The sequence below is a fragment of the Aptenodytes patagonicus genome, chromosome Z (assembly GCF_965638725.1).
Source record: "Aptenodytes patagonicus chromosome Z, bAptPat1.pri.cur, whole genome shotgun sequence".
Taxonomy (NCBI): domain Eukaryota; kingdom Metazoa; phylum Chordata; class Aves; order Sphenisciformes; family Spheniscidae; genus Aptenodytes; species Aptenodytes patagonicus.
In genome coordinates this window covers 38,759,564-38,772,423 of record NC_134982.1, presented here as the reverse complement: position 1 = coordinate 38,772,423, position 12,860 = coordinate 38,759,564, and the positions used below count along the sequence as shown (strand labels likewise).

At 47.5% G+C, this 12,860-nt stretch overlaps 1 protein-coding gene across 1 annotated transcript; it reads left to right on the top strand.

The window, feature by feature from the left end:
* The first annotated feature begins 1,286 nt into the window (after nucleotides 1-1,286).
* On the top strand, nucleotides 1,287-6,328 carry RPS6 (ribosomal protein S6). The gene is made up of 6 exons (XM_076361954.1): nucleotides 1,287-1,352; nucleotides 2,185-2,316; nucleotides 3,287-3,497; nucleotides 3,875-4,021; nucleotides 5,207-5,364; nucleotides 6,186-6,328. Exons 1-6 carry the CDS (start codon nucleotides 1,347-1,349, stop codon nucleotides 6,279-6,281), a joined length of 750 nt encoding a protein of 249 aa, XP_076218069.1. The 5' UTR covers nucleotides 1,287-1,346; the 3' UTR covers nucleotides 6,282-6,328.
* The last annotated feature ends 6,532 nt before the right edge of the window (nucleotides 6,329-12,860 follow it).

The following is a 12,860-nucleotide window of genomic DNA, read 5'->3' as shown; positions in this document are numbered from 1 at the left end:
CCCGCCCTCCCTCCCTCCCTCCCTCCGCCGCCCGCCTCCCGCCGCGCTTCGGGCCTGCCTGAGGGGCGGGGCGGCCTCCCCGCTCCTGCCGCGCGGCCTGGGCAGCCCCTCGCCTAGGAGGGCTCTGCGGCGCCCGCCCCGCTGCCTGCCCGACAGTCGGGGCGGGAGAGGGCAGTGGCCGGGTGCCCGCGGGGGCCAGGCTGTTTGCCCGGAGAGACCCCTGCCAGCCGGGCGGACTGAAGCGCTTCTTCCCTGTTCCCCCGGCGGCTTTGAGGAGCCAGCTTCCCCACGCAGGCGGCCCGCCCGCCTCCCTCCCTCCCTCCCTCCCTCCTTTGTACGCCTTAAAAATATCTGCTCAGACACTTTGATGGAAACAAGTGGCAGCTTCTCGCATGCTCCTGTATGGCAGGCGACACGCGAGGGGCAGCGCCGCCATCACGGCCACTGCGCCTGTGCGCCGAAGGTGTTTCTATGCGGGCGGTAAACATGTATCGGCGAAGGCGGCAGCCGGGCGCGCCTCTCACGCTGTGTGAAGCGCAAGAGGTTAACGCAGACTGTGCTTTTACTTTGCTAAGCACCGGGGGCTTTCTCTCCCAAGAAAGGGCGCTTTCCGGTGACCCGCGCTCTCCACCGGCCGGCCCGGCGCCGGACACAGACGGACGGCGGTGGCCGGGGGGGTGCGCGTCCCGTCCCGCCCGCCCTGCCGCCGTGACGAGCACACCCAGGCGGGAGCCGCTCAGGCTGCGCAAACACCGGGGCTTCCCCCGAAAGGCAGTGCGAGCGCTGCCCATACTGATGGCGTTTCCCATTTCGGCCGTAGATACTTCCAGTTCTAGGGCGGACGCGTCAGCCCGGTCGGCCTCTACGACTCCGCTGCCCGCCCTTAAATCAAAGAGCGCTTGTCTTATCGCCAGCGAGATTGGACGGAGCAGTTTTCCTGCCAGAGGCCGCCCCCCGGCCGGCTCCTCAGCGCCGGCGCCTGCCGCGACGCCCGGCCCGGCTGGCTCGTACGAGCGCGAAAGGTGCCCGGCGCGGGCCACGGCTGCCTACCGCGGCAGCAAGTGCCACGCAGGTGCTCTTTTTTTTTTTGCGCCGCAGCACAGGCGGTGAGGGGCGTACCCCGCCGCCTGCCCGGCGGAGCCGCCACACGGCGAAGCGCTCCGCCACCAACGGACAGAGCCGGCTTCTCCCCGCCACGCCCCTCGGCTGGCGCAGCCTCGCTCGCCATTGGGTAGCCCAGGTCACGCGGGGCACGGGCGGCGCCGTTCTCGCGAGAGTTGGCGGGTGTATGTGCGGGCTGCGGGCGGAAGTGCAGCCTTTTCTTGCGGCGGCGCGGCGCGGCGAGGATGAAGGTAGGGCGCGCGGCGGGCCGGGGCCGCGCCCCGCAGGGTTCGGGTTCCCCCGCAGCACATGGCTCCGGCGCTGCGTGCGGGGCCGCTGGCGGAGGGCGATGGTCCCTGGTGGCGGGGCTGGAGCGCCGCTGTGGGGCGGATGGGAGCGGATTGTTGGCGGGGCGACATGGCGGCCGCGCGGGCCCCGTTCTCTCAGGCCTATCCTGCCACCAGGCCGTGGAGCTCCGGGTTCCGGTAGCGGTCGTTCCTCGGTTTAGAAGGGCTTTTGCGAATGCGAGGCCTGCGTTGTCGGTAGCGGGGCCTAGCAGGGAGGAACCGTGTGCGCTGCGCCTGGGCCTGTGCTGATATCAGGCCGTGCTCGAGGGGGAAGTGCCGGGACGCGTCCCCGAGGCTCTGGGCTTTGCGCTGGCCCCCAAGAACCACAAGTAAATCCCCAACGAGAAGCGTCGCTCCCCTTAGGTTGCTTATGCAGTTTTCTAATACAACGTGTGCTGCGAAGGGCTTGCAGAAAAAGAACAGGTTTCTGCTGCCCTCACCTTGACTTGCTTGATTGGGGTCTGTTTGAAGGTGATCAAGCTCCAGCTATGGTAAAGCCGATTTTCTGTGTAACTGAACGAGTAATAGAGCCCAGTGTGGCCAAGGACAGGCCTGCCTGGCTCTCTTGAGCACGGTAGTGACGAGTTACAGCTAGTAAGCATTCATGTAAGCAGATGGGGAATTTCAGCTTTGAAATGCTAAGATGAAACCAGCAGGTAAGTGCTGATTTTCTGTTAAAATGTCTCATGAGAAGTTTCAACCAAATCAATTTCTTTTCTTTTTCTCTTCTTGTTAGCTGAACATCTCTTTCCCAGCCACTGGCTGCCAGAAACTCATTGAAGTGGATGATGAGCGCAAGCTGAGAACATTCTATGAGAAACGGATGGCCACGGAGGTTGCAGCTGATTCTCTCGGTGAGGAGTGGAAGGTAAGAAGTGTAGAAGGATGTGTCGGAGCTGTATTTGAGGAGCTTAAATTACAAAATTTGTCCAGTATGCAGTTGTCACACTAGAGTGCTTGTATGGTGTACATCTGGTAGGTATGTTGAAAGCTTCTCTTGCTATATATACTGAATTTGGTGATCGGGCTAGCCTGTTCTGCTACTTTGATTTACCTAAGTGCTTTTTTTTAAGCCTTGTGTTTGGAGTTTCTTGCTGCTCTTTGCAGTAGCTTTTTCTTCTTCATTTGAGTGCCATCTTGGTATTTAGGACAAATTAAATCTGTACCGTAAGACTGCTGATCCCTTCTTTACTGAAAATTGCCTTCATTGTGTTGAAACTGCTGCTAGTGCGTGGAAAAAAGCATGTTGGGCCTGGTGGACGGGCTTAGAATAGTTGAGTGTTAGTATGGACAGTCCAGCTGAATTTGGGTAAGTCGGTCTTTTTTGCTGCCACCTCCACAAGGGAGGCAATAAAAGCTTTACTTTTCCTTTTTACCCACTTATCCCTACTCCAGACGCTCTTGTGTTGTATGCACATTTCCAGTTTGTGATGATAACAGGCTTTGGTTGGGTTTAGGATTAAAGAAAAGCTAGACAATAATGGACAATATTCAGTCTGGTGGAGCTTAAACAAAACTTTGAATGGATAGGAATTTAGTTTTTGGATATCTATTTGAAGATAAGTAGAATAAATGTAAATTCTGGTACACAGAGGTATTTTTCACATCTGTTAAGTAAAACTCCTGAACTGTTGGAGTGGTTTTCATTAATTAATTTTCATTAATTCATTAATTAATGCATTAATGCATTTCATTGCATCGGCAGTAACAGTCACTTTTCCTGAATCACGGGCACAGTGCCCTGTTGTTTTGAACAGTATGTTGTGGTATCCACCACTTCTCCTTGAAGTAATAAAGACGTGTGAGCATCTAAGAAGTGTATTTCTGTGTTTTCATAGGGCTATGTTGTCCGGATCAGCGGTGGCAATGACAAACAAGGCTTCCCCATGAAGCAAGGTGTCCTGACTCATGGACGTGTCCGCCTTCTGCTCAGCAAGGGCCACTCCTGCTATCGCCCCAGAAGAACCGGAGAGAGAAAACGCAAATCTGTTCGCGGTTGCATCGTTGATGCCAACTTGAGTGTTCTGAACTTGGTCATAGTGAAAAAGGGTAAGAGTCTGGATGAAGCAAGCAGTATAGGTAGAAGTAGGCACCTGGAAGGAGCCTGCTTGCTAGTGGCTGCGAAGTTCTGTAGAATGCAAATGCAGTCCCAACTTCAGAGTGTGAATATGTCTTGAAATTCCCTCTGAGCATTACATTCTTGTAATTTTAAAACTGGTCACTGAAACACTTTCATTGCTGCCAGCAATCTGATAACATTAAATCAGCAAAATGTAGCTAGGGGTGGTGCTATTGGCAGGTGAACCCCAAGGATTATCTAGTGTCTTGAATTTTTATGTATTTTAAACATAATTGAAATTCACTAATGAAGTAGGTGTTCGGTAGATACAGGATTAATTCGCATGTTTAAACTTCTGTTGTCAAAGGTGAAAAGGATATTCCTGGGCTGACAGACACGACTGTGCCCCGTCGTCTTGGGCCCAAGAGGGCTAGCAGAATCCGCAAGCTGTTCAACCTGTCTAAGGAGGATGATGTTCGCCAGTATGTTGTGAGGAAGCCTCTGAACAAAGAGGGTAAGAACTCAAATTTTACAGCTCTTTGGTTTCATGTAATTATCAGCAAAGAGGTGTCCAGCCTACTGCACACTATAGTAGTAGATCCAGGAGTTGACTGTCACGGTATTTAAGCTTTGTCAGCTGTGACTTAACGGATAAGAAGTGGAGTTTCTTGGTTGCCCTGTTTCTTTTACCCCTCTCTTCCCTTTCCATCTGCTTTGGCACAATTTGTTTTTAAATGTTTGATAGAATCTGGAGTAATATTTACTAGTGGTTCTAAGAATAATCCAAAAATAATTGTTAATAAAAGGTGGTTAAATATGAGGTGGAATGTGTTTTTGAAATGTTTTTATGAAGGGGGGGGGAAGCAGTATATAGAGAAGATACTAAGATTTTTCCCCATTGCTTATGGCAGTCTCCAAAATGAGCTTTTATTGGGAGGGCACTGTTTTTCTTACCACCTGTCTCTTGCAGTGTAAGATTTTAATTTTGGGTTCCTTTGCATTTGATCAGGGAACAGAAAGGGTGAGGATTTTTAGCAGAAAGGACATGAGAAACCTTGGGCACTGTGAAAGCTTGTTGGGTGAAAGACTGCTATTTTCTGCATCATAGGAACTGTTCTGTCCATTAAAGAACGCGATCCTGATGGACATCAGACTGTTGCTTGTGACTACTAAAGTCGGGCAGGATTGAGTAGTGAAATTTACAGATGTGTGTGGTGGTGTTTTGTTTGCTCATTATGGGCTATGTAGATCTGTTTTTCGGAGAGACACATGTCAAGCCTATGTAGAATTGTAGAGATCTTTTTAACACTGAAAACATAATGACGTGTTCTGAAAGCTAGATGATGAGTTTCCATATTTAAACATTTTAAGTCTAGGGGGAATTATTTAAGACCTGCTGAGAAGCTAGGAATTTTCACAAAAATGCAGGGAGTTACAGATGCATTACGTACACTTCATTGTTGATAAGAAATCATGAGCATTAAGACAATATCTTGTTAATGCTACACCTGACAGTAATTGATATTTTTCGTGCAAAATCTGTCAAGAGGTCGAACTCTGTATAAGTTGCTATACTATGTAGTACACTAAATGTTAACCACGACAGTAAATGGAACTTACTCTTAAGTTTGCTACATGAGGCCTGAGGCCTCTTTGGAAGATAATCTGCCACTTCTGCTAATTCATAATGCTTTTTTAGGCAAGAAACCCAGAACCAAGGCTCCTAAGATCCAGCGACTAGTGACTCCTCGAGTTCTGCAACATAAGCGCAGACGTATTGCTCTGAAGAAGCAGCGGACTCAAAAGAATAAGGAGGAAGCAGCAGAATATGCAAAGCTCTTGGCCAAGAGAATGAAGGTGTGTTTGCCCTTACAGCTCAGCTATATGGAATACCTTATAGCCCAGCATCAAGGGATTTGGTAAACCTGACTATAGACTTAGAGCTGTTCTGTGCCTAGCTCATTTTTAATGGGAATGCCTGAATGTGAGTATAAACGTTGCTGGTCAAATGTTTCTGTGAGCATTTCTGTCCATTTTTGCCAGTCCTAGAATAGTGTAAATTAACCAGACCAATTAATTTAACTGAGAGCTGATTTTGAAGAAAACAATGAACAGTCATAGCCCGTGAAGGTAAGTTTTGCAGCAGCAATTTTAGTTCAAATGAATTCTAGTTTAACTCAGATGCCCAAGTGTTTGAGTGATTGCATGGAGAAACAGGATCCAGCAGTTGGCCTGGATGGAAGATAACTTGGCAAGAAGCTATTTGTTTGGATGAGTTTGCTCTTGCACCTGAAACAGCAGTGACTGCTGAAGCAATACTGTTGGAATGTTTGGCATGGTACTTGAGTGTTTCATGACTTCCAGACTGAAACTGAGAGTAGATACAGATAGACCTCTAGTATGTTGTGGACTCTGCATTAGTATTTTTACTGTAATTTTGGACACTAGTCCATATTGTTTAAAGACATGGGTCTGTACAGGTTTGGATACTTGTAGAATTCCTCTGATCTGTGAAGAAGGGAAACTGTATTTTGTTTTATTGACTTAAGGAATCCATTCTTTCTGGTAGCTTCCTTCAAGTTACATTTTTTCCCTAGTTTGTTCCTTTGTAGATGTTTTGAAGTGCTTGATTACGTGTAACATCTCAGTACTCACTTCATGCTGCTTTGCTTTTTCAGGAAGCCAAAGAGAAACGTCAGGAGCAGATTGCAAAGAGACGCCGGCTTTCTTCATTGAGAGCTTCTACATCTAAGTCTGAGTCAAGTCAGAAGTAAAGATGTACATGATACTAAAAATAAACCCTTTTTGTGGTTAACTTTCAGTATGAGACTTTCCAGTGCATATTGTTACTGCCCATATCTTAAAATAAATAGTAGTCTAGACCAACTGTATCATGCAGACCAAACTGAAACTACAGGCCTTGGTCTTGATTCAGTTCTCTTTTGAGAACTTGTAATATATATTCATGTCTCTAGTGAGAAGTTCCAATTTATAATAACGTTCTGCGTGCATGTTGATTTTTCTACAAGCAGGATTTACCTGTAACGGCAAAATCCTGTGTGATGGTTCAGCAGTGTCCACAGGAACTAAACTTAAGCTAATCTTGAGGAGCTGTATGTAGAACTCACTTGGTACTGTTCAGTGGTGGTAGTTTTTTTTAATCTTAACAGGATAGTGCTTCCAGATGAAGAATCATGTCAGTTGCTTTTGATACTGTGTGTAAGATTGGTAAAACATAAAGCCTTCAGCTGATTCTTGGCAGAATTAAGTGCAATTGAGTCAGTCACTGGAACAGCCTCCCCAGGGAAGTGGTCATGGCACCAAGCCTGTCAGAGATCAAGGAGCGTCTGGATGACGCTCTTAGTCACATGGTTTAGTTTTAGGTAGTCCTGCGAGGAGCAGGGAGTTGGATTCGATCCTTATGGGTCCCTTCCAACTCGAGATACTCTGATTTTATAAGTATTTAAGTATTCTGCTCTTGAAATTAGTACTGAAGGCTGAGTGTGAGTAAGCCAGCCATTAAAAGGTTTGACTTAGAAATTTTACTCAAGGATAAAAAAACTTTACAGTAGCCTTTATGTATTCAGACTGTACTTTGTGCAGATCTAGTACCGGGTAAGGGCGATGGGAGTTCTGCTCTGTTCTTAAAATAGTAATCAGGATCCACCTCAGTTTTTGAGATAGGTGCTTCTATTTCCAGTATAAAAACTTCAATACATTAAGCTTTATGACAACCTTAGAAGTTAGGAAGGGGTTTTTTCCCCTCTTCCTGTGTGCATGGCAAGGCTTTTTAAGTCGGGGCCCCACCTGACTGTCTAGAAACAATTTTCTAATATGCCGAATGTGGAATCTGGACTCTAGGAAATCAAGAGTTGCAGAACACATGACTTGCTGGCAGTGGATTATGGGCACAGAAGGATCAGATTGCTGTCCCTGAACTTAGGGTTTGTACTAGGGTGAGGGGATACTGATCTCTGACAAGGGTAGAGTTTGCCATGAAGCACGTGTGTGCAGTAGAAGCCTCAGACTATGAGAATTGGCCAAAGCAGTTACTCCAAGCTTCCATTTAAGCTCTTTCATTGCATAACTGTTCAGGTGGAAGAAGAATAATAGACTACTTCTGAATGACAAATCAACTACATAATCCAAAAAGGCAAAAAGGGTTAGCAATAGTAGTTAAGCATGAGTTAAATAAGAATGCTGGCTAGTTTCATAAAATTTTAAGAGGGTACCATTTTATGTAAGATGAACTAGATACATCGGTGTATTTTTTTCTTAATGGAGGCCATGTTCAAGACCTACAGTTTCACTTTAAACAAGAGGTTTGTTTCTCTTAGTAGTGAAGATAGCCATATATGCCCTGTTAAGCCTGAGCATCACTAAAATAAAAAGTGTACCATTCACAAATCCAATTACAATTTAATCTTAGTCTGTCAGCTGCAAAAATTGATATGGAGGAAATAGGGATAAATCTGTATATCATCTGGCAGTCAAATATGCTTCATATGACATCTTTAATCTGCTTACTAAAAACTTGCGCACACACACGTTACAAATCTTTACTGTAAAGAAGTCATATCAACAGGCACTGTCGAGCAAAAGGGGTCTCATCTTTATGATATTAGCACATACTATATTCGCAACGCTGAGAATTTTACGGTAATCTGCAGAAGAGAAATACACATGATAATTTCCTAACGCTATCTAGCCTTCTCTTTTGGATCTTGGTAACAGGTGTTTGCATGCGATTAAGAGGCACTTACTCTGGTCACGGTCACCAAGCACTGAGATTAGCATGTCCTGGAAGAGACCTGTGTTCTTACAAGGATGTCCTACTGTATAGGCTGCTAATAAGTCTTTCTCTGAAGCAGTGCAACTAATAATACCCCGCTGTATTAATGGGTGGAAAAAGTGGGTGGGGTGCTGGTTATTACTGTCAAGTTGTCAGTGAGAATGCGTGGCCTTGTCAGAGCCAGGAAATGCATAGCCTAATCCCCAATTACAAAAAAACACTTTCCTGCGCTGTTCTCCATCACTTGCTTCCTTGAATCTTCCTTTGTGGTTCCTCTGCTGCTTCATTCTCCAGTCCTGGGTTTGTAAGTGCAAATCAGGCATACCATGACTTAGAATCACAGAACATCCCAGGTTGGAAGGGACCTTGAAAGATCATCTGGTTCAACCTTTCATGAGAAAGGGAGCCTAGATGAGATGATCTAGTGCCCTGTCCAGTCATGTCTTGGAAAACCTCCATTGATGGGGAATCTACCATGTCTGCGGAGAGGTTGTTCTCACTGTAAAAAAATGTATTGAAACCTCTCCAGGTACAGCTTGTATCTGTTGCCCCTTGTCTTTATGTGGCTCCTTGCAAAGAGAGAGCCTCTGTCTTCTTTGTAGCTGCCCTTGAAGTATATGAGGAGGTCTCCTCTGAGCTTTCTCTGCGGTGAAAAGACCTAAGTCCTTCAGTCTTTCCTCATGGGGCAGTTTGTCCAGCCCTTTCATAATCTTTGTGGCCCTCCTTTGGACCCTCTCCAGTCTGCATCTTTCTTGAACTGTGGGACCCAGAACTGGACCCAGTACTCCAGGTGCAGCCTGACAAGTGCTGAGTGGGATGATCATGTCTCTATCTCTGCTAGTAATGCCTCTGTGGATGCATCTCAGGATCCAATTTGCCTTGGCTGCTGCAGTGGCACACTGCTGACTCATGTTCAGCTTGTTGTCCATCCACCAGGACCCCCAGGTCCCTCTCGGCAAGGCTGCTCCCCAGCCACACGGATCGTAGCCTGTGCTGGGCTCTTTGGTTACATTGTCCCAGATGCAGGACTTTGCACTTGCCTTTGTTGAGCTTCATACAGTTCTTGCTAGTCCGCTCTTCCAGCCTGTCCAGGTCTCTCTGAAAGATGGCTCTCCCTTCTGACGTGTCCACCTCACCCGCCAGCTTAGTGACATCAGCAAACTTGGTGAGGGTGCTTTCAGTCCCATTGTCCAGATCATTTATGAAGACGTTGAACAACATGGGGCCCAGTATCGATCCCTGGGGGACCCCACTTGTGACAGGCAGCCAGCCTGAGTAAAAACCATTGATCGCCGCCCTCTGAGTGCAGCCTGTGAGACAATTTCCGTCTCGCAGACCACCCGTCCAGTCTATATCTTGCCAATTTGTCCAGGAGAAGGCTGTGGGAAACGGTGTTGAACGCTTTGCTAAGGTCCAGGTAAGCAACATCCGCTGCTCTCCCCCTGTTGACAGAAGATGTTATTTTGTTGTAGAAGGTGATCAGGTTAGTCTGGCATGATTTGCCTTTGGTAAATCCATCCTGGATTTTCCCAGCCACCTGCTTTCACCATGGCTTTAGGTCATGGATGAATCAAATGCCCAACTTTGAAGAGGTTAATGAGGTAGTGCTCTCTCTCTGCCCCTTGTGCACTTCCCGACTTTACTACAGTAGGATCTGCAATAAAACTTTGCAAGGCGAGCAGCTGCAGAAGTCTCTTACCACCTTAACAGCAGTTCAAAACCTGTGATACAAAACATAATGACAAATAAGAAGTGCTACCTGGGAGCAGCAGCTTTTCCTTGAATTTAACAGCAGTTTCGGCAGGATTTCTGCTCTTCAAGAGCAAGGTTTTTCAGCAAGCCTGAAGCTCAGCTACAAATTCAGAGACATCTTGAGCTTCAGGGCAAGTAGCAGGGACTCTGGTCACAACCTGTTAGGTTGCTATTTCATCTCTCCACAACCCAAGGAAACAGAACACACATAACATCGACATACGTAATCGTTTTTAACTGGCAAGGTCTGAATTCAGACAGTATGACACTACAGAAAAAAATGAGGCGGGGGGGGAAGCCAAAGGAAAACACCTTGAGGAAACCTGAACAAAAATGGCAGAACATCTCTTTAAACTAATCTGGTAACAGGCGAAGCCAGCCTCTGCTCTTCCCAGCAGTTTCTGGCTGCCACCAGTCCCCACAGAGCCACTGAGACTGGTAGGCAACCCTGGAAGTCTGTAGCACAAACCCCTGCCGAAGCAAGGCGATGTCCAGTCAGGTCTGAGCCATTTTTTAAAGGATGGAGGCTCCACAACCTTCCAGACAACCATTTCCAGTGTTTCACCACCCTCACAGTTAAAACATTTAAGTGGACTTTCCTGTAGTTCAAGTTTATGCCCATTGCCTCTTCTGGCACAGGGCATCACTGAGAAGAGCCTGGCTCTGTCTTCTCTGCTCCCTACCCACCCCATCAGGTATTTAGACACACGGATGAGATTCTCCCTCCCTCCCTGCCCCCAAGCTTTCTCCAGGCTGAACAGTGCCAGCTCTGTCAGTCTCCCCTTGCGTGACAGACGCTCCAGGCCCTTCAACACCTTTGTGGCCTTTCACTGGAGTCATCCCAGGATGTCCAAGTCTCTCCTGGTCAGCCCAGACGTGGACATAGCACCCAGACATGCCTCACCAGCACTAAGTAGAGGGGAAAGATCACCTTCCTCCACCTACTGGCAATGCTCTGCCTAGTTCACCCCAGGACACTTGGCTTGCTTTGCTGTGAGGGCACTCTGCTGACTCATGGTCAGGTTGGTGTCCACCAGGAACCCTAAGGTTGTTTCCTGCCCAGCTGTTCTCCAGCTGGTCTGCCCCCAGCCTGCAGTGGTGCATGAGGTTATTTGTACCCAGAGGCAGAACCTTTGTGTTTCCTTTTGGACCCCATCAGATTTTCTCCGGCTTGGCAAGTTAGTGACTCTTCCTTTACTCCTCTTTGTAGACAGTGGAAGTTTGTCTCTACAGAGCTGGGGAGAACTACCACTAATGAGTATTCTGACAGTAGATCTGAACACATGAAGGATCAGAGCTTCCTTCTGCTCCTTCTGCTATTGCCTTCTTCCATCACATTCCCTCAAGTTTCCCATGTGATTTTGGCACAGGAGACAGCAGTTCCCTCCTCCCTACAGCTTCAAACCCAAATCCTGTGTTCATGCTTCTTCGGTGATTCCTCAAATGTAAGCTTTTGTTCCTGTCTGTTACACCCTCCCTCCTTCAGCCTCCTCTCTCAACAGGCCACATTAAAGGCAGCACATTAGGAAGGCAGTGTAATATTTTTAGCAGGCAGCATTATTAAATGCAGTCAGAGCAAAACAAGCAAAGTCATTGTGACGTTGACAAGACTATAAAAGTCAAGTCCAAAAGACTAACTGTTCCCGAGTTCCCTGCCTAAAAACGGGCCTGAAAAGAAGAGTTTATTATGAATCTTCTCCACAAGCTACCAGTTTGTGCTATGCCTTCTCTTTTCAGAGAGAAAGGTGTTTAGGGTCTGGTATTCTTATTTTTACTAACAGATCAATGAACTGACTGCCATACATGAGCGAGTTTGAAAGATACTCAGTGGTGAAGGCCTGAAGCGCTTGTCAGTAGGTGGCAGTTTCTACAGCTTAAATTTCATCCCAGCCTCACTCCTCCTGCTCTACCCCGCCCCATTTAAAAAAAATAAAAATCTGACAACTGCATGTAAAGCTGCAAGTATGTTATAAGGCAGGAAGTCCATCGCTGTCTCTTGCAAGCTACGATGTTGTCCTGGTTTCGGCAGGGATAGAGTTAATTTTCTTGCTAGTAGCTGGTGCAGCGCTGTGTTTTGGATTCAGGGTGAGAACAATGTTGGTAGCACACCGATGTTTCAGTTGTTGCTAAGTCGTGCTTACACTAGCCAAGGACTTTTCAGCTTCCCGTGCTCTACCGACTGAGAAGGCTGGAGGTGCACAAGAAGCTGGGAGGGGGCACAGCCAGGACAGCTGACCCAAACTGGCCCAAGGGACATTCCATACCATGTGACTGGGGGGAGTTGGCTGGGGGGGCCGCTGCTCGGGGACTGGCTGGTCAGCGGGTGGTGAGCAATTGCACTGTGCATCACTTGCTTTGTATATTCTTTTATTATTATTGTTATTACTACTACTATTTTATTTTATTTCAGTTATTAAACTGTCTATATCTCAACCCATGAGTTTTCTCACTTTTACTCTTCCGATTCTCTCCCCCATCCCACCAGGGGGGCGGGATGAGTGAGTGAGCGGCTGTGTGGTGCTCAGTTGCTGGCTGGGGTTAAACCATGACAGATGCACTCTGTGCTGCCACTACAGAACAAACCAGAACCGCTGGGAAGTATTCCGCCAAGTAGAGCCACCAACCTGCTCCCACCACCAATTAACGATGCTTTTCCTGGTCAGCAGAGAGCAGCAGCTCTACCGTCAGGAAGCCAGGGTCCATGACTTTCCTGCAAACAAAATCTTCATGGATTCTGACTCCCTCACCCTGGTTTTCAATTCTTCTTACCTCTGCTCGTCCCCATGGCTTGCTTAAGGTGCCACAGAGC

Excerpts from the sequence above, each read along its gene's own strand:
- RPS6 (XM_076361954.1), top strand. Across the intron at positions 3,498-3,874 it reads CTTGGTCATAGTGAAAAAGG|GTGAAAAGGATATTCCTGGG; the intron begins GTAAGAGTCTGG and ends CTGTTGTCAAAG. Across the intron at positions 5,365-6,185 it reads TCTTGGCCAAGAGAATGAAG|GAAGCCAAAGAGAAACGTCA; the intron begins GTGTGTTTGCCC and ends TTGCTTTTTCAG.